Source organism: Coturnix japonica, chromosome 7 (assembly GCF_054131305.1).
Source record: "Coturnix japonica strain WE chromosome 7, WE-NBRP24, whole genome shotgun sequence".
NCBI classification, from domain to species: Eukaryota; Metazoa; Chordata; class Aves; order Galliformes; family Phasianidae; genus Coturnix; species Coturnix japonica.
In genome coordinates this window covers 11,889,122-11,913,032 of record NC_140669.1, presented here as the reverse complement: position 1 = coordinate 11,913,032, position 23,911 = coordinate 11,889,122, and the positions used below count along the sequence as shown (strand labels likewise).

Below are 23,911 nucleotides of genomic sequence, written 5' to 3'. Positions count from 1 at the left end.
CCACTTTCATAGATTTGAAGCCAAAAGTGCCCATTTAGTTACATGTAGCCCTTTTAGTTTGTCTTAGCCCAAAGAACCTCACCCAGTAATTTCAGTAACAGGCCTATAACTTTAGTTTGAGCTATGTTATGCTTTAAAATAGTTTTTGCCTTTTCTAGGTCCATCATTAAGCAACCTAGCTACCAATTGCCACCAAAGCCTCTTGGCTTTGCAACTTCTCACCATAAATTCCCATAAGAAATGAGTAATTGTTCCCAGTTCACTTTCCTTGCATCAGATGAGAATGAGAATATGATAAATGAGAATTTCTCATATATTTTCCAGGTACTTCTGGAACCTGGAATACTGAAGAAGAGTGAAAGAAACACTCAGAAAGCAGAAGAAACAGACAGGCTCAGTTTATAAGGAATTAGCTCCATTCTGCTATTGATTTCTTTTTGTAGTTACAAATAAAGTAAAAAAGAGTATCCTGAAATGAGCAGCTCAAGCATGGCGATTCCAGGCTTTCATTCTTAATTTTATTTCCCCCTTCTGTAAGCATCCCTATTGAGAAGCCCCAGCCCTGTATCTGGCTGAACTCTAGAAACCTTTCAGGAATTTGAGACGATTTTCTTTCAGAGCCAGAAGTTACAGAGCAGCGACTTAAAAAAGACAGTGCCTGTGCCCAGGTCGCTGTGTTCCACATTCAGTGCTATTTACATTGCTGTTGCTAAGATCTCTGCTTCTGAGCAAAGGCTGCACCGTATTCTGTAAGTCAATGTAGCCCGTGTAGATAAGGAATACACATTCCACCTTTGTAAAGAAGCTGCTTTTGTTGGTTTTGTTTCTTTGCTCTGAAAGGAAAGTGCCACAATGAGTTCAGGCTTCCACATGGGTAGTTTTCATATTTCAGCTCGGCTGCAAGCTGCATCAGGGAACCTTTTGAAAAACAGAAATACATACAGAAGAGGGGCAGAGAAAATGGCTGCCCTGTCATCTCTTCACCTTTTATTGCAAGGGATTACTAAGAATACAGTAGGGTTTGGTTTCTTTGGCCTTTCACAGGCATCTTTACAAAAGTTTGCACAGAACTCACTCATCTGAAACACAGAGGGACCATATGTCACCTCTCACTGCCCGGCACATCCACTGTTGAGGTTTTGAGGTCTACATTGTCTGCCAACAGCAGGCATCGGCAAAAGGCTTTTCCCCAGTGTAATCCCTAGTCAGACATGCAAGCCCAGCCCTAAAAGCATTGTTCTTTGCTGTAGCGTAGGGTGGTGGATTTCAAAAATAAGTGTTTTTTACAAGTTAATATCTCCAATGAGAAAAATAGAAGTGTTTATCCAGTGTTGTGGTTTGCTTTCACCTTGCATTAACGATCTCCTTGCGGTACTGCCAAATTTGACCTTTTCCTAAGAAAGACACAAAAGAGGGCACAGCAGCAATTCAGCTAAACAAAATGTGTGCAAACCGCTTCCTGGTACACCCACACGCTGGCCCCACTGCAAAGTAATTAAAATTGTCAGGAGAGATTTTGACCGGTTAAGTTCTTCCAGGAATGGTACAGCTCGTTCTGAATTCTCCATTCACAGAATGCTCACTTTCTGGCTTACTGGAGTAGTCCCAGAGCTTGTGTTATAAAATAGCAAAAATTGCTAGAAGATTTGGGCTCATTGGATGGGAACTGGCCAGACTAACTGTAATACAAAGTGCCATCGTTTACAGGCAATTCAGGTCTCTGCATTTTCAAATCAGGTGGAAAAAATACTGCAAAATGGTTGTGTGTGTTTCTTTTTATTTAAAAATATATACAGCCTGAAAATAGTATGGATGGAGAATACCAGATGATGTCCTGCCTCAGAAACATCCAGCAGAGGAGAGGACCAGAGAGTCGCTGACTGGGCTGCTGCTACCTGGATAGAGCCTTGAATAGACCCTCAGCACAGGCATACATAGGCTTCTGGGTTAGTAGAGAAACAGGTGCTGAGAAGCCAGTAGCAGAGTGTCAGCCCCACTGATGATAGACTGAGTTAAAAAATGGTAATACAGCATTGCAGTGCATTCACACAACTATTCTACCTGTACCTATCTCCCTCAGCCACAAAGGGACCACACACTGAGGACAGGGTGGCTCATCGTTTCATCTCTACAGAGACACCAGCAACGAAGCTACCAATTAGTTCCAGTATTAATGTGGCTTTAATCTGATCTGAACTCTCTGTTCTTACAGCCCACAGCTCATGAAATTCGCTTATTATCTAAAAACCTTAGCTTTTATGTATTATTGTCACAAGCAGCAGTAGTGCTGATGATAAGAATCCTCGTGATGTTTCTAGCCATAAGAGTTGTGGGGACTTGGAAATATGAAAGTAAAGGGGAAAAAAAAGAAACAGAATGCAAATTAAAATGCAAACATATTTTGTGTTTCAGAATTTGGGAACAATCTCCTCTTTGAATGCTTGGCTTTGGCAGGAGCATTGCCAAACTCTCAAAGTCACCTTTGGGATAGATAAAAGTACACAAGAAGAAATCCCTCTCCACATAGCCAAGTAAAAAACTGGGGTTTGTTTCCTCCCACCCCAGCCCGTGCCACTTAATTGCCTATGGGAGATAGTTTTTTGTTGATGCCTGCTGCCCTTTCCTCTGTTCTCAGAAAACAGGAGTGTTCTGATTGTGCTGGAGCCGCAGGGTGGGACCACAGGCAGCTCAGAGGAACAGGAAAACACCGAGTAATTAGGGACAGGCTGTAAAGCACTGCAAGGGATTATCCCAAGAGCATCCCTGCTCCAAGGCACTCCCTTGCACCAAGACAGGAAAATAAGGATCCCCCACCTTAATCTTCCTGGCTGGCATCCTATGAAGGGATGAGGGAGTAAACACATCTGAACACTTCACCATCTTGCTTAGAAGATTTAGCAAGGACAAACATGGTAACCCTTGAATCTTGTGCTACATACTGGTTGGTGCCACCAGGCCAACACAGATGCCTCTGTAACTGCTTGCCAATGTGGATCAGTGGTGACACTCAGAATTCTGCAAAAAATAAAATAAAATAAAAAATCACATCTCTGATAATTTGGGATTAATCACAGTGTTTTCTGGAGCTACCCTTAATGAGGCCCATATTTACCATCTACTTTGTATTTCTGCCCAAGGCAGCACATTTCCATGCCGTATCATGAGGAACTGGCTCTGCAACCCCATCATTAGTTTCTTGGCCTGATCCCGTCTGCAGCAGTGGTGCTTCCAGAGGACTCTTCACCATCAGCTGTGCCCAGAGGCAGGTTTTGGTGTATAGATTTGTGCTCCTTTGTTCACCTTCCCATAAAAGACCAAAGAGATTATCCACATGACAAAGTCCCAATAACGTCTGAATAAAGTAATTGTAAAATAAACCTCCCACTCCTTACTCAGCTAAGTTCTTAGTTATTGAAAATAAAGCTTTCTTTTTCTCCTTTCATACCTTCTGCCAGGACTGTACTCGGCCACATCCCACAGCCCTGATAGCTCTGTTCTGGCAGGGGATGGGGCAGAATTCACAGTACGTCAGCTTGGGGTCTGTCCTTAGACTGGAGACAGCAGTGAGTGTGAATGCAAGATAAACAAGATTGGAGGCAGCAAACCCTGTAATGCACAGGGTTAACAGCATGTTTCTGCTTTCTTTTTTTTTTTTTTTTTCTGTTATTTACCCTTTCTCCACTAGATGCTACACTGAGACCATCAAACATTTATTGAGACAGATAAGCTAGATTTGAAGACTCAGCACAAAATAAAGTGTTTAAAACAAAGCAGTGATAGTGTTACTCTGTCTATACATTTGTGTGGTGCATAGGTGAGAGCAGTGTGTTTCCCACTAGAGTAACTGCACTGACTTTAACACAGCATCCTTCCGGGAGTGGTGTGGCAGAGGATAAAGCAAGCCTGCTCCTATGCTGTTATTACTCATGTGCAACTGTATCGGATAATTACCCAATGTATGAAAGGTTTACTAAGAGCGTGCCATGAAATATAAAGTTCAGTGAACCATACATGTCAGTGCAATGAGTCTTTCTTTCCCTGTAAGCTTTACCTCAGGAATAAAAAACTGGGTACCTAACTGGAAAAAAAAGTATGGTAGATCCTATTTTTAATGACATTTACAGTTCAAATGCTATTGCAGATAAGCGTTATTTTTTCTGTCATTATGCAAGGCTCTGACCCAGCCAGCTGGGGAAGCTCTGAACGGCGTGGCTCCCACAGAGCCTGCCAGCCCCTTTCCTAAGCTGTGTTGTGCATTGTGCAACACCTGCTAGTAAACAAACTGGCATCCTCTTACCTTCTGGTGCAGGAGAGCCAGACCAGTACTTCTGCACAGTCCTTCTCACGTGATGAAGTACATACATCAGGGTCTGTCTCGGAGGTTCTACGTAGACAAAACAAAATGAGGATCAGAACTGTTTCAGAGAAGTCTCAGGGCTGTGTTCCCATCAGGTCCTTTTTACCCCAGCCTCCTTTAGGCCTGCTTGCTGTGTACCCCTTGCCTTAAAACACACTATTTAAAAAGGCAATGCGTGTTACAGCTCAATTGATAGCACTTCTGTGATTTTTGGAAGAGGGAAAACGTGATCCGAGGAAAATTCAGTATGACCTGGTTAAGGTACAACAGCAGTGCTCTGCTTTCTTCCCGAAAAAAATAACCCCAAAGCATGGCTTCACAACAGTGCCTATCTTACTGTAACATTTAATTTGCCTATCTAGGCTTACTCTGGGACAACAGTTGGAATAGAAAATGATGTTTTGTTAAATCTGAAACAGGGCCTTATAGAAGTAATTATTTACAGTTTAGGAACCCAACGTGCTGCTGTGATGAGCTTCAAAATATCTGTGATATACAGCAGATCGAGACCAGATGCTCGGCAGTCTGTCACTGTGCCTGGCCTCCTTATTGGCCATTCATAAGCTCATCTTCAGATTAGTACAGAGAAAGATGGATTAAGAGACAGAGCAGGGAAAATATCTGCTTTTTGTTGTTCCCACCTCCCCCCCCCCCCTTTTTTTTTTTCCCTTTCTTCCCCACAGATACGGTAAAGATTAAATCAGTTTAGCCAATGACAATACACAGCATTATTCTAAGCTATGGATTATTTACCGAGTTTCAGAGATTTAATTTTGGTGGCATTCCACTTAACGCTTCATGTGAGGTATGGAAGACCTAGTGAGGGTCAGGAGAAAAAGCAAGACAACTACAGTTAGTTACACTGAGAAGCTAGTGTTAAAAATAAACATTTGTCCTCCGGCATTTATCTTACTTCTTAGTTTCTCCATCCAAAGAGCTAAAAGCAAACAAAAAGCTCAGTCATGAAGTAGGTCACAAATCTCTGAGCACTCAAACAAGAGGTCACAACCTGCATGAAATTGAGTTTGCTTTGCAATGATCCTCAGAAATCAGGGCTCTGCCATTTGAAGGATTCTGCCCACCTCTGGGAGTGGCACACAGGAGCGCTGCCGAGCTCCTCAGGGATCCAGTTGTGAGCCCATCACTAGACCTGAAATTAACTTCTGATTTTGCTGGCAGACTTGTAACAGGTCACTGGGTTGGAGCTGATTCTTGCCATTCGTCAGGAGAAAACCCAAATGTTACGTGGTCCCTTCTGCTCCAAATAACCATCTGCTAGAAGTGCTACACAAGAAAGAAAGCAACAAAAGAAATGTCACAACATTAGCAGAATTGCTTTGCTGGGCTTGAATAGCAATAGGAATCACTGAAAGGAAGGAACACATCTTCTGGGGCCAATTCCTTCAGCACGTTCTATAGTTCCATAACATTACTTTTACTGTTCCTGAGGACATTCTCGCACGCTGCCCCCAGGCACACACTGCGGGTGAGGGGGGAAACCTCACTAACCCCAAGCCCCCTCTGCAGAATGCCTGCCTGCCATTTCAGAGGCAACTGAATCCTGGGAAGGCCTGCATAAGTGATAGCACTTTCAGGTAACAAACACAGGGAAAACGTACGCTCTCATAAAGCTTGACCCCCTGATATAAAATCACAACAGCCTTTCACCATCTGTTCTATGTAGCACATTAAAGAAACACTGCACTGCTTTTGTGGCAACTAATCTCATTATCTCCTCCTGCTCTCCCCTTTCTCTCCCAATTCAACTGCCTTTCACTTACTGTCTTCTTGCAATCACTGCCTCATAAACTCCCTGAATCCTATTGTACTTTGTGCCAGTTTTTCCCCCATTCTTTTGAAAGGTGGCTGTTCCTATGGGTGCTCCTCCTGCTGTCCTTCCTTATGGCCCAAAGGATCTCTGTGAGGCACCTCATCCACATTTTAGGGAAAGGATGGAGATGTCTGGAGGCCATATACACCAACCCCCATTCCAGCAAGACCCAGGCCCACATACATGCAGCTTCACAACCTCTCTGGGCAACTTGTGTCAGTGCTCCATCACGGCACTGATGGACAGAAGGAACCACCTGTGCTCCAGTTTGTGCCCAGTTCCTCTGGCCCTGGCACTGGGTGCTGCTGACCAGAGCCTGACTCCAAGCTCATTGCCTCCTCCCTTCAGACATCATCAGACACTGATGAGATCCCCCCCCTCAGCCTCCTTGTCTACAGGCTGAATAGTCTAGCCCTCTCAGCCTCTCCTACCATTAAGATAGGTCTGATCCAGCTTGCTTCTACATCTGAAGTCACCAACATCTAACTCAGCCAACTGAACCATTACTTACTGAAGCGTCAATTGTGAAACCACATGCAGAAGCATGACTTGGCCCAGGTAAGCACACAAGCCCACATCAGACTTCAACCTGCTCAGTTCCACAGCGCAATCTGAAGGCACTCAGCATAAAATCTGCAGCCATTTATTCCTGAGAGCTGCCAGTAGCACCTCATTTTTTCCTAGAGTACGGGGAAAGGCAGGGCACTACTGGCACTGAGGGAAAGCAATGTGCCTCTGAAGTAAAGCTTTCCAGAATGAACAGAGGGGAGGGAAGGCAGGCAGCGTGGCGAGCCAGAACGCATCAGTCTGACCACATAGCAAGGATATAAAAGAATACAGACAAGCCTGTGTGAAACCCTTGGTTCTTAAGTGAGATGCTGGATTTGACGTGGCAAAGATCAACAGAAACCTGCTCTACCCCTGGCTGATATATACCATAGGTGTATGGTGCACTAGGATCCCACTCACATTCCTTCCTAGCAGAATAAAAGTGGTCCAGAAGTTGCTACACAAGCCCCATTCTAAATGTCTGCACTAAGGAATCCTTTCACAGATACTGTTTTTCAGAATTGTCTGCAGATTAAAATAAATAAATAAATACATTTGTGCTCAGAATCTGTCCTTACAGCATAACCACCAATTGTCATTTGTGATCAATTGTCCACATCTACCTCTGTTTTTGGAGAGATGCTGCTTAACAAACTCACAGGGTCATACTGCTAATTCAGCTCTGTCATTTACAGCATGAAGCTTCTTTCTGTGCACCAGGAGCAACTTTAATTTATGTAACACATGTTACTAAGCTGCTGAAGTGTGACTATGCCATAAAACCTACATGATTCTAGAAGAGCTTTGTGTAAACATTATTTATTGTCTCCATCAGCCTACGTCAGCACAAAGTGATAGCAGGCATATAAGGCAAATCGGTTTTCTTTAGCTTATAGATCAGTCACAAATTCATGATCTCTTCCTGCAGTGTAGACTCTAAGCCTATCCTGTCTACTGGAATTCTTTTCCAGGCACTCACAATGCCAGACTGTGCTAGAAGTGGATGGAAACAGTGCATTGGGTGGGATGATGAAGGCCTGTGAGCTTTGTATAAGAGCTAAACAATGGTGTTTGAAGAAACACTGCAGTTAGTGTCGACGTTCCTTTCACAAGAAAACCAAATGCATAGTTTTCTGTGTTGTATCCAGTTACAACCAAAGCCTCAAACCAAACACAAGCAATACAATGCTAGAGCAAATATAATGAAGAAATATTATTTACGTATGCATCAACACAGGGATATCAGATCAATTCACATAGCTAATTCTGAAATAAGGCTCCTGTGCAACTAGTCGGTTTTGTTCCAATCTTGTGCACAATCTAAAGGTGTTTCCACTTGTACTGCCAGTGGACTGCAATAGGTGGTTACACAACTCAACACATGCCCCAGTTAGGCCTTAAAACTGGTCCTGCCCAGGTCTCAAGATTGCATTTCTCTTGTGATCAGTAATTCACTACTTGAGATTGGTGCTCAAGGCTTCTGGCACAGTCTTGTGCCTGCCTCTTCTGGGTCTCTGCTGTTACCCTGTGCAGGTACTCCTGGTGCCTGTGCAATATCTCCTGCTGTTCTTAGTAGGCTTCAAGATACAGCTAACATTTTATTGGCACAATCTAGCCATGCAGAGATCTCTGCTGTAGGACCATTGTACTGAAATAATGGCCTGGTAGGATGTGTACATAGATAAACAGAGAGAGAGTGTAATAAATAGCCATGATGCTTTGGTAACTACCTGTTATTAATATCTGTTGTTTATGGCAATATTATTGCTGTGTTATCAAAATTGTTTAACAACATATGTGAAGCTTTAACCAGACATATGGGCTGATGCAGTCTAGAGAGCTTTTTGAAGTCAGAGGGTGCATAATTGAACCAGCTTAGCTTTAAATCCTCTCACAAACCACATACTTTATGGTATCAAACAACTCCAATTTGCTTTAGAATGAGAGCTTTCTGGATCAGTGCAAGAAGTCAAATCTGAAAAAATGTTATTTCTGGTTGATATTCTGCTTTTCTCTTAGACATGCCTCATAGCTATTTACATTAGTTGACTCCCACTGCCTGCCTAAATGTCAATTATAATGAGACAGAAGTAGAAACACAGCAGAGAGATCTTTCTGCAGTGAGGTCTCTACATCACTGTCTTGCTTTTCTTACAAAAGTTTGCCTTCTTTCATCAGGGTATCATGCAACCAGCCTTATCCATCATCCATCTATTTCCATCAGAAATCTGCTCTGTATCTAACCAGCTTTTAAACATTTAATTGTATCCATGTATTCTCTATGGAGGAAGAAAGAGGGTGAGATCCGTACCCAGGTAATTCCACAGAGACCTACAGAACTCTACATTACCTGCAGCTCCCTGTGACCAGCTCCCATGACCTGATTTATAGACACACTTTGCATCTGTAACTCATCATCACATTTAAACTTCTGAGTGGCTCTGCTCCTCTGGAAAGCTGTACCTAATGACATTCTGCACAAAAAGAGATTGTAAGTATCTATTAGCGAGTAGCAATTTACCTTAATATTTAGAAAGATATGAATAATATGCACACTCATGCCCACATTTCTAATGCAGATGGAATTATTCATTGCAAAGCTGGGCAATATTTTTCTGTTAAACACTTATCACAGATAAATGTTTTTCATATTCAATACCTCAATGTATCTTTGAATAATACTCTGAAAATGATATTTCATGCAAATATTGCATTGAAATACTGGTTCTTTCCTCCACTGAATACTTATTTCCAAATCAGCTTTCTTAGGATCAACTGTTGTTTACCCACTCAGCTAGGCTGTCTCTGGGCTGATAAAAAGACACAGCATTGGCCCCCAAATATAACCTTAGCTTCAGACTTGTAAGCACATAATTGGATTTCTACCAGAGCATTTCTGGGGTCAAACTGGACATAACTTAGGAAAAAAAAAATAATAATAAAAATGAGCCAAAAGTTACATACGAATGAGATGACTGTTATATATCCTTCAGATATGAATGCTGTTATTCCATTAACTGCTATGCTTCACATTGCTTCAGATCTGCACTCTTCTTTTCTTAGAATCACAGAATCATTGAGGATGGAAAAGACCACTAAGATTACCTAGTCCAACCCTCAACCCACCCCTACACTCCTCACTGACCATACCCCTTTTAATTCACGAATGCACCCACTCTCATTATTTCCCCAGTCTATTTATTAAAGATTGAATAATTTATATTCATCTGCAATTAATCCTCAAACTCTGAATAAACATTTTGCTTGCAGAACTCTAAAATGCACAATTAAATCTACACCTATGCAAATATTCTTCAAGATCCTTACCCAAGGCCCATGAATGCCACTCTTGTCTTATTCCCTTTAATTTTCAACTTTCAATACAGTCATTCTGAACAAAATTCACCTTAATCATCAGTGGCCAAAAGAAGATCATCATGATACTTTGTGGTGCAAGACTGCATTTTATGTCACAAAGAAAGCATTTCCTTTTCTAAAACAGAAAAGCTGCACATACTGTGAAATAAACTGTGTCCAGGCAATGCTTCCCAGTTCCCAGAGGCACAGGCTGGATTATTTCCTCAATGAGCAGGGCTAGCTCCTTCTTAGACAAGTCATGTTCATGCTACGTGATGGCCCCTATTGCTGTGATATACTATTACTATTACTAGTAACAATAAGATAACAAGAAGCTGTTTTTCTTTTCAATTTAGCATGTGAAATAGCAGGACAGCCACACTGCAGCCTCCCAGAGAGCAGCTCCACCCCACACATCAGGCTGCTGGGCTCAGGGGGTGGCACAGAAAAAGCAGCTGAGGGGACAGCAGCCAAACCTACTTCTCAGAGCACATCCTTTAGGAAACCAGCTGGTGCATTTGGAGACCTCACTGCAATGCATCCCAAAGTATGGTAACGCAGCAGCGTTGAGAGGTTGGTTGCTAAAGCAAAGCCCTGAACAAAGCCCTAGTGCCAGTGCAGAGGCAACTTCACTATTGTACACAGCTATTATTCTCCTGCAGTGCATCAAGCTGTCTTCTGCCAGAACAAAATATTGATGTAGAAGGGCTTCTTCCAGAAAACTGGCATTGCAGCTCCCTCCCTAGCGTTACGATATAGCCATCTCTACAGAATTTCACCTTGCTTTGCACTTGTGTTTGCTGGTTACAGATGCAGAAGTGAAACAAAATAGACATATCAAACGTACACACACATTGCTTAAAAATAACACAGGCTATAATCTGTTGCATGTCTCCTTAGTCTCCAAAACAGACAAATAAATAAAAACAAGGAAGCAAAAGCATAAAATAGGGGTTATATCTATTCTGCCTGCTCCACAGCATCTCTCTGCCTCGGTTTTTGATCAGATACAGTCAGATATTTATGACCTTGCTGTTTTCACACACACAAAAACCGAATTTGTAACTACGTTTACAAGAAAATTGAAATGCCTTGAGAAGGAAAAGATGGTGGCAACAGAACTCCTGTCCTGACTTGTGTACCCAATGGCTGTTGTCAGAGTGAGTGTGGATTTGGAGATGGTTATGATGCCTCAGTGTTTCCCAAGGTAAATGGTGCTCATTCACTTCCAGCTTGGGCAGTATTGCATTCACCAGCTTCCTGCCTTCTAGCCTAGGGTAACAACATTGGAATGTATTCACATTTCTATTTACTGCCATTTTTCTGTTATAAATTTGCCTCATTCACATGAAGACTGCAGCAGTTGTCACCATGCAGTGGGATTGTATGGCTCCAAAAACACAAACAGATTTCCTAAGCTCTGGCTTTATTATTTTAATTCTTATCTTGAAATATTGAATGAGAGCAGAATTGCACCTTTGAGATGGGATGTCAGAATAATTTTATATCTTGTCACTAGGTAATGATTCTAATGGTATCTCCTACTTAGCTGCCTTCATTAACGACTTGATGGTGAGAGCATGTTTCAGCAGTTGTGAACATGTGGAACACTCTGTGTTCTGGGTGAAAAGATTAGTTTAATGAGGAGAAAGCCAATTTCCTGAAGAAGTATCTTACACAGTTCCTGCTTTTAAAGGAAGGACTGCGACACGGACAATTTGTCATTACAAGGTACAAAAAACATTTAACTTCACAGTTTGCTGCACTTACAGCCCTCCTGCAAAGGGAAGAGAGATTAATAGATTTTTCTCACCCAGTAAAATAGAAGGTGAAATCTGTCCCAAGTCCTTTCACTCAACAGAGAAGCACTCATTACTCAGACTGTGCTCAAAGAGCAGCCCAGCATTCAGCTCCTCTGGCACTGCATGAGTGTTCATTACACTCTTGGGCACATTTGAAAACGTGGCCAACAGACACTAAAACCCTGTGACGGAGCTTTGATAAACACCGAATCACTCCTCATATCTTTCAGATACAACATACTTGGGCAAGTATACTGAGCTTCAGCAGTCCAGCAGTATGAGCAACATGAGGATTTCAATAAGCCGAAACTAGAGTACCCCAGTGCTGCAATCCTCGGCAGAACCAGAGAAGCTGCAGAAAGGAACAGCTATTAGCATTAGGTCATCCAGACCATCTTGCCAACAAAGGATGTTTCTCTCCAGCCTTGGCAAGCAAACCTGGTAATCAGGCTTGCCAAAATAAAAACTGGCAAGGGCCTTGACACCTGATGTGCAAAGAAAAGGGCTGAGCACAAAGCTAATATTTACTTTGTCTGCATCTTTTTTGGAATTTAAGCAGAAAGGCTAGAATGTCCTTGAATGTTCATCTGAAGGAAAAACCTGCACCGTATTGGCTGTGTCTCGGCACTTGACAGCTTATGCCATCTTGGATTTTTCCAGCAAATTTAAGTACCGTGCTGAAAAAATTCTACAGAGAAGGTTTAATGTTTTTTTTGTTGTTTTTCCCCCTATTTACTAGCTATAAGATGCATTATTTACCAGCCTACATCAGCAAGTTATGACAACCTTACCCTAATATAAATAGACTGTGTGTTTAGGGAACAGAGATTTAGCACATTAAAAGATTATAGTTTTAGACAATCTCAAGCTCTCTCTCTGCAGCAAAAACCTTCCATAAGCAAGCTCTCAAGCTAACCCTCTCACAGTGCAACCATTCTTCTTTTAAGGTGACTCAGAAAAATTGATTTAAATGAAGAAAGTGGACTCTGCCCATCAAAATTACAAAAGCCTTGTTAATAGTGGAATTAGAAATATGACATAAGCTGAACAGCCTTCAGAGAAACATCTCCAGGCACCTGATGGAGCTGTAGGAGTCTATGTCCATTGCAGGGAGTTGGACTAGATGGCCTTTAAGGGTTCTTTTAAACTCAAATGATACTATGATTCTAAGACATCCTCACAGAGAAGTGAAGTTATACGGCATAGCAGATGACACTGGTGGGCAGCAGCTGGGTGATGGACACTTCTCTTAATTGGGCAAAATGCTTTCCCTAAAAAAAAATATTTTTGTTACTGCCAGTCACCAAACAAAACAGGCTAAATAGGGCATATTTAGGCTGATGATAACAAGAACCCTTGTGCCAGGGGCTATACTGGTGCCTGTCTTTCTGCCCATCCCATGTGAGGCACGTACAGCACTCTGAAATTCCTCAGGCAGCAGTCAAGATATGGATGTTTTAACTGCTCCTGTTCTATCCTGCAGTGAGAGCCACCGCTCTGTGCTTGGAAAAGAAAAAAGGACATCTACTGGAAGTGCTATTGCATTGAATAGAAAGCTGCCAGCCACCTTGTGTAATCATGATCAGAACAAATCCAAGTAACAGGAATATATGCATAAAATATTCATTATTTGCTCCTTGTCAGCCTGTAAATCCTTCTGTTTAGATTAGCTCTGCTTTCAGGGCAGTCAAACCATCTACCACTTTGTGACCTATTAAAATACACAGATCTAAAACTCGGGGAAGGTATACATTCCTGTAACTGCTGTTTTCAGATAAGTAAATTTAATTGATAACAACAATGCTTCTAGCCCATTATTCAAAGCTTTCACTAGTTTCTAACATACACAAAGGTACAAACATGTTCTAATTTCTGCATTTTAATATAAAATACAACTTACAGATGATTTGTGTCCAACAGAGTCCCACTGAACATGCAAAATAAAAGGATGAATACTGTCTTCCCAAATAAATCATTCATGCCCACACTTATGTGAGTTGTGGTATCATGTGTTGTGACTTTTCATCACTCCTATCACTTTTGCCTAAGAAACCTCAAAGTTCTCAAATACTGAATAATTGATTAGCTGTGGGAAACTGTGAGAGGAAAAACTTATTTTCTCAATGCAAAGATGTTCTCGGAGCATCAAAAAGAAACGGAACATGTTAAAACAAGGCATACTTACAGGAAAAGTGGATTTTTTCAAATGGTGCAGAAAAGTCAAGAATTGTGCATGAGGTCTGCTTGTTGGATCCACTCTTGGATCCCTGCTACCCATTTATGGCCATTGCCAATAAAAATCCAGATTCCCACTGGACACAAGTCACCCAAAACAGGGAAGTTATGCCAGTTTTCATTACCTAGAGACCAGAAAAAGCTGAAGCTTATTGCTGGGATTTCACAACCTGGGTTTGCCAAAGCAGGTGGCATTTGTGTACTCTGCAGTTCCTTGAGTTGATACAATAGTGATCAGAAGCGAACAACTCTGTTTCAATGGAAATTGATACACTAGTAGCAAAAAGCTTCTTTTAGTACTAAGTAGCCAGGGGATACCAGTCAATAGGAAGCTGGCTCAGAGACAGAAAACAAAGAATAGAAATATTTGGTCATTTTTCTTTCTCACATATAGTTGTTTGTATCATACTAAGACCAACCTGATTTGTTAAATTAATTTATAAGTAAGTAATGAGTGTAGTGAAAGGCACAATTCTGTAGATGGGATGTGTCAGTGGACCACAGAAATACCTTGGAAAAGTGTGACAAAACTAGAGGGTGGGTCGGCCCATGAAAATCACCACAAAGGAATATATGAAAAGTTACTGCAGAACTGAAAGGTGGAATTCACCCGCAATAATGACTTATATATGACCCAATTTTTGCTCTGAATATATTAGCAGCACTATTTGGCAATTAGTATCAGCTTGGCACAACTGCTCTAAGTGAGATCCAACACCAGACCCTCAACTTTTCATTTTGCCACATCAGCTTAACCCCAACTCTTCTCCAACTAAGTCCAACTCCTCACGCTTCTACATATGGGTTCTGTGCTCAGGACTCTGATCATTTTGGTAGCTCTCACTGGACCCTCCCAGGTTCCTGATTGAAGGGGTGCAGATATGCCATGCAACTTCAGGTCAGTAAATAAAAACAGATTTAAAACTTCAGCCTTTGAATTTCAAGATGGGCTGAGGGAGAGAATTTCCAGCATGGAAAGTGCACATGGAAGCAAACTTCATTCTAAACATACTGACAAGGATTCTCTTGTAAACATGTGGTTCAAAATCAGTTTTGACAGAAATGTATGGCATCTCTTGTGTAACTTCAATAACAATTACATCTGATAAAACCAGCCACCCTGGGACCTTTCATCTGATAACCTCTCATTATCTTCCCAGTGACAAGGACAGGAGCCTACACCCTACCAAAGACAGAAACCACTTTGTTATCATTAAAAATAAGATACCTTTATATCAACAGCAGACAATTCTTAATGGTCACTTCACAACACCAGAGCCTAAGAAATGACAAATAATATTACCACCTGAAACTACCAGAGGAGACTGTGTCCATTCAGATTAAAAATAAGAGATTCTAGACAAGAAACACCCAAAGTGATGCTGAAAGAGCAGAGAAGCTGCAAACACTCTTAACTTCTGGAGACAACACCTTCAGCAATGACATAACAAATCTGCTTCAATAGATCAAGATCTATTTATTTTTCTCTAATTGCTTAAGCCTCTTCCTGGTATCTCTACAGTGAGGCACATTTTTTTCTGTGAGATTCTTGGGGCAGTACCTCCATAAGCTATAATCATAGCATTTCTTCTGTCCCTGTATGTATAAAGTAGAAGGGGAATAAGGAAGACTCGACTTGAAGGCGACTTTTGAGCCAGAGGGACTGAATTTTGTATTTCAGCACCAAATCAGGGTTGGATCTTCCTGCCATGGGAATGCCATAATGCTGATAGCATTAACCCTCAACTGGCAATGTAGATGAAAATTACAAATGTTCCTGTTTGAAGCCACGCAGGAGGATGGAGGGATGCTGCAAAGGAGATAAAATTGGCTTAAAGGGGATTCTCTGTAAATGGACGCCACTTGGCACAAAACAGAGCACCTCTGCGAACTTATCCTCTCAACAGGGACAGGTATTAGAAACCTTGGATCTATACTCAGTTCTCTGCCACTATTTTCTTGAGTGGCAGATTTGGCGCAAGCAAAAATTGTGTTTACTACCAAAGGGTGATTCAATTCTTCCTGGAGAAACAGAATGTTGCTAAAGGGCCAGAGTTCATTGTACCAAAGAAAGCATCCCAGCTGATGAAATACCTGCAGCATACACCTTACACCAGACTGTAAGCAAAGCCAGGTCTCCAATCTAGCCAAAACCAACTGACTCAAATGACATGCCATCCTTTTGTGGTAACTAAATCATATTTGTGGCAGTGTGGAGACTTCATTCTGCTATAAGAGCTAATAGCACTCTTGGGTCAGCCGCCCTTTTCCTCAGTCAGACTCCCACTTATAAAGCCCTTTGGCTACACTGGTTTTCCTACCAGCATGGCCCTGGCACTCTGCAAGCCAACAAGGACTATGAACAGCAGACATAATGCTAGCTGGACCACAAAGTCCCAGACTGTGAATAACACAGTTGGCTAATTCCACAAAATGCAACCATGTCCTCCAAACCTGTGTACTTCACTGAATTCCTGAAAAAAAAGTTATCTTTCTGAGAGAACATCAAGCAGTCCCCCACTAAGCAGGAACCACTCAAGCACATACACTCACCACGATTTGCTGCCAATGCTTGTGTGACAGCCTGCCAAGAGGTACAGAAAGTTCACGTCTGACACTAAGGCTTTTATGTAGGATGCTCTCTGCCTTACAGATCAACGCTCTTTGGCCCACAAAATCATCTATTAGCAGCAGCAAAGAGGCATGGAGAAAATGCTGCATTTACTAAGTTACTCACAGGGATATTGAACAGAACAGGCTGCTTCCTAAACTAGCGAATCTCTGGCTTATAGCTGGCAGCCTGTTAAGCCATTCAGGAGCTACAAGTGACAGCAAATAAAGCAGCGACAACACGATCTTTGCTTTACACATCAGTTTTCAGGAAGCCTCTCTTTGTAGTTGAAAACGTATATTGCGTGTTCTGTGGTAACATGGAGAGAGCCAAACTTAAAGGAAGTTGCAAAGTGCTAACAAAATTATAAAGATGGAAAATCATACAAGACACATAAAGTGATAATGCTTCTATGCTACAGTCCTTGGAAAGACTTTTTTGGATCATAAGGAAACATGTAGCAGTCTCTTTGCCCTCTTTAGGTTCTTTTACTAGCAATAAAAGTGGTTTTGTTTTTTTTCTTTTCTAGGAAGCCAACATTAAAAAAAAACAACTAAGACTTGAAAAGCAAGTAGAAGGAACACTGTTCCACACTGAAGAAAATAACCTGTCCAAATAGCAGCCAGTTACTACTATACGTCAGGTCATTCTCTTCAGGAGATTACTTGGTTTCAGTCTCTTCCTTTGCAAGGATATTTTCCACATTAGATCTAATGAACATATGATGCAAATGTTCCTTGGACTGCATGACACATACAGCCCAGGCTCCCCCCCATACAGGAACCCATCTCAGTATTCTTCATGTCTTTCCCTTCCAGCCCCACAGTTCCTGCACTTCCTTCACACTACAACACAAGGTGGAGATTCTCATCCTTGCCTACACCACCATTCTCTAACTAATCTCACTGAGTTCACAGTTGAAAACTACAAATCATAAACCTGAAGAGATGATTTAACATAAGTCTTCAACCACCTTGACATACACGATAGCACACCATGAGCACAATGTGACATCCTCCCGCCATGTGCTGAAGGAACATCCCAGTAGCCCTTTGAGATGTGTTTGATCCTCGTCACACAGCTTTGGGCTGCTCAAAGCAGACAGGCAGACCAACCAAACCCCTCCAGTGTCCAGCAGAAGCTCACTGGAGCTGCATACCTAACAGACTGCTTGGGTGATGCCCACTGATTGGCAATCACTGGTTTGTAGCACCACATAGCCATGATTGGTTTTACATCAATGCCACTATTAGTGCCATCAATATAAACTCATTTTATACCACTTAAGGTGAAAGTCAGCAAGAATAAAAGCAGCATGACAGTGCTGTAGATCTATTTGTTTTTTTCCCCTCCGAGACTTTTCACTCCCAGTTTCAGCTGAATCCAGACAACTTCTGATACCCACAAAATACCAGGTAAGCACCAACTCTTTCATACCAGATGTCAGCTATGAAAATTCAAGATGAAAATGCTCAGTGCAAGGGGAAAGAATTTTGACACATCTATTCCCACAACACACACAGAGCGTTCTGCAGGATTCAAAGCTGCATCAGTCCTGTTTCCATTTCCAGAATAAAAGAGACTTCAAAGACAACCATGATGTAATTTGGGAACTTCTCACTTCAGGAAAACTTACCTCTGCGCTTTCCATGTAACACTTCTACAGTACAAGCACTTCTGTATCTGGGTCAAGGAGCAGTAAGTGCGTGTTCCAACTGAACTGCCTGTTCCAAACATGGTATCACACTTGTGCTTTTCTTTCTTCCCCTAATAAAAGACTCAGTCATCCCATGACTCCAGAAGAAAATTTACCTTTTGTGATCCATCCATTCTGAAGTTTCAGCTAAGATTTTTCTTTTTATACTCACATAAAGGAATCTCAAATACATGGAAAATCCCATAAAGTACTATTGTCATTTTTTGTTCTGTTCAGATTCGCAACACAAATCATGTCCTGTGCAGGAAGGTAAGGAAAAACAAACTTGCCTTTTCACCTGCTTTGAAGTCTTAAAGCCAACGTGCACACACTGTGTTCATCTACCTACCCACAGCTATGCCAGAGCCAGCTTTGCACACGATGCAAGAGAACACTGTTAAGATCAATAATCTGTGATTACAAAAAACTCTCTGGATTTATAGCCACTATAAAATGATGGCTTCAGCATTTCCTATTATAGGGTGACAGTGTGCTCAGTGAAAAGTGTATCGATTAAATGTTTGTCTCATTTCTGATTCGACTTTTTCAATACTCAGAACTGCTTCTATAGATTAAGAGGAAGAATTAGAAACCAGAGGTTAGAGGATGAACACAATTTTCCATATTGTTATAAAGAAAATATGTATATATACATAAACTTTTGGGAGCACTGGCTTTTATTTTCCTATAGCAACTTCTAACCATCATAGGCATATAATGAATGTCTGAACATTAAGAATTTATGCATGCTGCTTTAGATGAGCATAATTCTCAACTATTATTAATGAGGAACTACAAAACACACTTCAAGTTTCATGCTTAAATTACATGAAGTTTCCAAAACCCATAAATACATCTGTCTATTGGTATCTACAGAGAATTATATAACACGCTTTTATAACACAGCCACTGAGGCAGAGGAGCTCATCCCATTTGAGAAAAGATCTTACAAGGAAAACTTCCTACAGAGTAACTCTGCTCTGTTTTCTAAAATATTTATAGGTGCCTGTAGTCTAGTCAGGAAATTGAGGAAAAAAAGTATAGAAGTTGGCATCGTTATTTACAGTGCAGCTTGATCTTAATTTTCAGTCTCCCCTGAGAAACAAAGCGTGTTTCGTTGTAATTCATTTTCTGTTCAAGAATGAACTGAGCTTTGCAATAGTAAAAAAGATTATAGTTTAGTCTTTACTTCCACTGTCACCACAGTTCTTTATATTTATAGTGGAGTAATTTACTAGTTTTTACTTCTGGGCACATTCTAGTTTTTATAGCACAAATTATGGCTTCAGTCTCAGATGATATACAGCAATATTGACAGTTTTATTTGTGGTAAAGGGACTTTGCAAAATTCCATTTTTCTCAGGCTGGGAATAAAAGTAGCACAGGCTGTTTGGGCCAACAGACCCAGCGTGGCACTGAACTGACATGAGCTGTAACATCAACACACCTGGGCAACATCGGTACAAGCACATAACAGCACAACACCAGTTTCTCAAGTCAGGATCAATCACCCAACTACAACAGTACGTGAAGTTCCCTGCAACCTTCAGCAATAGGGATCTATGAGTCCCCTCCCAGGGACTCAGAGAGGACAGCAGCATCTTAAAATTGCCAAATGGCACTAAGATCAAAAGTGAACTAGGAGAACAAGGAGCCAGCGACTGCAAGCAAGAAATACATATTTCAAAAAGTAATGCTAAATGGAAAATTCAAAAGCAAGGTTATTACTTTTGTCCATGGCCAAAATATGAAGGTTTTTAACCACATTACTTACTTTTCAGTTAGCTAAAGGCATTTTTCCTTGAAAAAAAAAGAAAAAGTCTAAACCCAATTAAACAAAAGAGAAGTTCAAGCTGCTGTGGTCTTTGGCTAGCAAGCACTGTGGGAGCAAGCAGGTAGTGCAAATGAAAGTGCAAGTAGCAAGTGAGAGCTTAATAAGTTCCTAAATTATGTGAATGAGCTGCAGCAGCTTGCAAAGTGAGTCAGCAGAGGCAATTAGAGCAGCAGGGCAATGGGAAATGCAAAGGAACCAAGAATAAAGCAGCAACAATTCAGCTCCTCTCTTTCTCTGCAAGCATTCCCCTTATCCTGAAATCTCCATGATCTTGCCTTCCTACAATTACCATCCCTTTACTTACCAGAGCATTCTGCCTTTCTCAGACCCATTTCCAGCTAAGATGAATGAAATCAAGGAAGAACATGGTGCACGCACATGCAGCAGGCTGTCTGCAACTTCATCACACTTTTATTAATGTAATCACACCTGCTCCATGAAGCTTCTAATGAACAAGAGCAGATAACAGTTGCGGGATGTGGCCCAAATACTTGTCTCAGTGTCTGCTGCTTGGCAGGCGTTGCATTTCCACATAGTGGAAATGCCTGCAGTTGTTTTAGTGATGCCTACAACTGCTGTGCATGGCAATACTCACTCTGGGGTGGATTCTCTGCATTTGTTCCTTTAATGAAAGCTACCTGTGATTCAGTCAGAGGGCGATGACTCGATTAATACATTTTAATTCACTCCCACCTGCGGGAGCAGGATTGTGGAGCTCAGAGACGACTCAATATGAGTTAACAACTGAGTACAACTTTATTATTGCACGAACAACCTTTTATACCTTCCAACTGCAGTCACGACATAATATCATTGGATAACCCAGACATGGCACAACACATGATTGGCTGCCTTTCACCCCCAGCTAAACAGTTTAACAATACCCAGACACCATGACAACTCGAGACCCTCGCCACCTGGTCCCTGCCCCTTGCCTCACAAAGCCTTCTCACAAGGTCATTATGTCCTTGAAGCCATCATGTCCTCCCTGTTCTCTTAACCAACTCCCAACACCCACCCAAGCCACATTTTGTCACCGTGGATATTTCACAACTGCTACAGAAACAGCAAAGCAGAAGCCAGGCTCCCATCTCCACTACCACCAGCATACCCTGTAGGGCAGCAGGCTCCAGTCAGCACTCATCATCCAATCTGTCAGGTTCTGGAAGCCACTTTAATGTGAAAAGAGGTGATAACAGGGCTCTGCAGTGATAAGAGGTGCTGTTGGCTAAATTGATATTGCACTTCAATTGAAGCCCTCATGGCAATACCCTGGGCCATGTTATTTGTATGCAAGCTACAAGGAGGTTTCACTTCTGCCACTTCTGAAGCTGCTTCTCCCCGTAAGCAACAGAAGGAGACAATTCAAAACTGACCTTAAATCTGATTATTTCCACTGCTTGCCTGGCTATAAGAAAACTGCTCAGCTCTCAGTCTTGCTGTGCTTCTGACAGCTTTACCTTCCTGACCATTAAACAAGCTGAAGGCACCTTGATGACAAGTCATCATCACTCTTAGGATGGGGAAAGAAAAGCTGCATTTCTCCACGCCAATGGGAATTCTGATCAAAGCATCCACAGGGCTCTCATCTCCTGCAGCATTATCCTGTAAAGATTTATGTAGCAGCAAACATTACATTTATATAAAAATTAAGTCACAAAGACCATTTTCCCTTCAGTTACCTAGAAATTCATGATAATATCCAAAATAAATGTGCCAAGGAAACCTCTCTTTAAAGGCGATTGCATATAAGTTTAACTCCTCATTGTGGTCATTTCCCCTTCATACTTCATGCCCTAATCAATTTACTGCACAGACAGAAAGAGAGCCTCATTTTTGCAGTCAATACCCATTTTCATAAGAGTTCATTATTTCATTCACACTCTGGCTTCTACACTTGCTTGGCAGAAACTTCTCATATCAGCCTCCTAGCAATTCCCTTTGCTTCACGTTTTCTGTTGTTTTTTTGCATGAAAACCTGCACAACATCTGTCTCACTTGAGCACTAGGAGAAGCCAGTTACAACCACAATGTGCTCCATGAACTCCTTTGAGTTTCAGCTTCAGAGCTATTCAAGACTATGACATTATCTGTAAACAGAGTCTGGGCCACAAAATAAACTTGCTTTTCCTCATTATTTTTCTATTTTTGCAATATTCTAAGACTTCCCGTGAGTATTTTCTTGGCCATATACTTGAGTTTGCAGGATAATTCACACTTCCCAAAATTACAGGAACTCTTAATTAGCAGTTGTGATTTGGACACTTGCCTGTAGACGGGGCTCTGCTTCCAGATTTCATGGCTAGATTTTAGAACAGGAGGCTGACTATACAGAGACCCAGGTGTGCAAGCCCTTGGTAAACACATCTCTCAGGAAGGCAAGAGAGTATGTCTCAGAACAACCAGCCTGCAATCCCACATTGACACCAATATGCCACAGCAAGTTTAAAGAAGGCTAAATCTGACACAGCACCTACGGATACTTGGAGCTGCTTGGAGAATCCAGATGGAAGAGTAATGCAAAGAGCGCAACTGCAAAATCCATTAGCATTACTGGGGCTTTACAGCCTGAGAATGTCAAATAACAGCACTAGCTGCAGGCACCTTGATGAAAAGCAGTGAGGACTGGTAGATTTTTGAAACTAAATTTTGCTTCAAATTGCTTCTGCTGTAAATCTCAAATAAGGACTCTATTTCCTCTATTTCCTTTCTGCACTCTTTACGTAGTAGGAACTCCTTAAGCCAAACAAGTGGGCCAAGTTCTCTCCTGTGTTATTTAATGGAATTCAGACTTTATGGAGTAGCACGAAGATGAATCGAGCACACAGAATACATAAAACAGGAATTATATTCCAGCCTCAAGCCACTACATTACTAAACCAGCAAACCTTGATCTTGACCTTTTATATTGGATTTACCTAGAAGAAAAGACAAATAAAATTTAGCCTGAAGGTTTGAAAACCTGCAGCCTGAAAGTAAAGTCTCTTTATTCCACAGAACAGGAGATTCTGTCAAACTCTTTCAGAAAGGTCAAGAGGACAATAAACTTATGTCCCACAGCCAGAAACAATCTAAGAGGCATCTCATGACCTGATTCTTCAAGGACAAATGAGTGATCAGAGATAGTCCAGAAAAATACCCATCGCACAGCAGAAACCCAAACAACTTAGAGATACAGCTTAAGCAATGTAAAGCAACACCAGTGCCCCAGTGGTCAGTATATCAACTTCATGTCAATACGTGATCCAAAGCAAAACAGAACTCAGTGATACTTTGAGTAAACATTGACAACTGATTGTTGTGACGGATAGACTTACTTCTCTGACCTCGTCTTTAATCCTTGACATAAAAGTTGACAAAAATCAAGTTGTATTTTAAAATGAAACAAAAGCCACATCAAAGCAAACTGAAATTCCTCTTCTGAACAGCATGATCCATTTGTGAGAAAACACCCATCCTATGGCAGATATTGGTTTCACACTCCTGCTGTTGGGACACCCATACTCACTACAGCCACTGTGACATCCTGATGAAAACAAATTTAGATAGATAATAATCCAGCTGTATTCATGTAAATGGCAGCATAACTAGTCTACCTACTGAAGAATGGTGATTGCACCACAAGAATTTACATGGAAT

The 23,911-nt window shown here is 41.5% G+C and overlaps 1 protein-coding gene and 1 long non-coding RNA gene across 3 annotated transcripts in view; both read right to left on the bottom strand.

Annotated features, from left to right (window-relative positions):
* PTPN4 (protein tyrosine phosphatase non-receptor type 4) overlaps positions 1–23,911 on the bottom strand; it is a 123,324-nt gene that overhangs the window by 95,736 nt on the left and 3,677 nt on the right. Inside the window, exons 2-3 of one of the 2 annotated variants that reach the window (XM_085553225.1) lie at positions 5,440–5,641; positions 4,298–4,384 (exon numbers count right to left, since the gene is read on the bottom strand). In XM_085553225.1, the coding sequence (XP_085409351.1) occupies positions 4,298–4,364 (67 nt within the window). In that variant the 5' untranslated portion in view covers positions 4,365–4,384; positions 5,440–5,641. Of the gene's footprint in view, positions 1–4,297; positions 4,385–5,110; positions 5,174–5,439; positions 5,642–23,911 lie in introns of both variants that reach the window. The other variant, XM_085553226.1, reaches the window with a different exon arrangement.
* Positions 1,761–3,252, bottom strand: LOC146760071 (uncharacterized). The gene is made up of 2 exons (XR_014948292.1): positions 3,113–3,252; positions 1,761–3,015 (listed from the first exon to the last, which is right to left on the bottom strand). It is a non-coding gene; the product is annotated as an uncharacterized LOC146760071 (long non-coding RNA).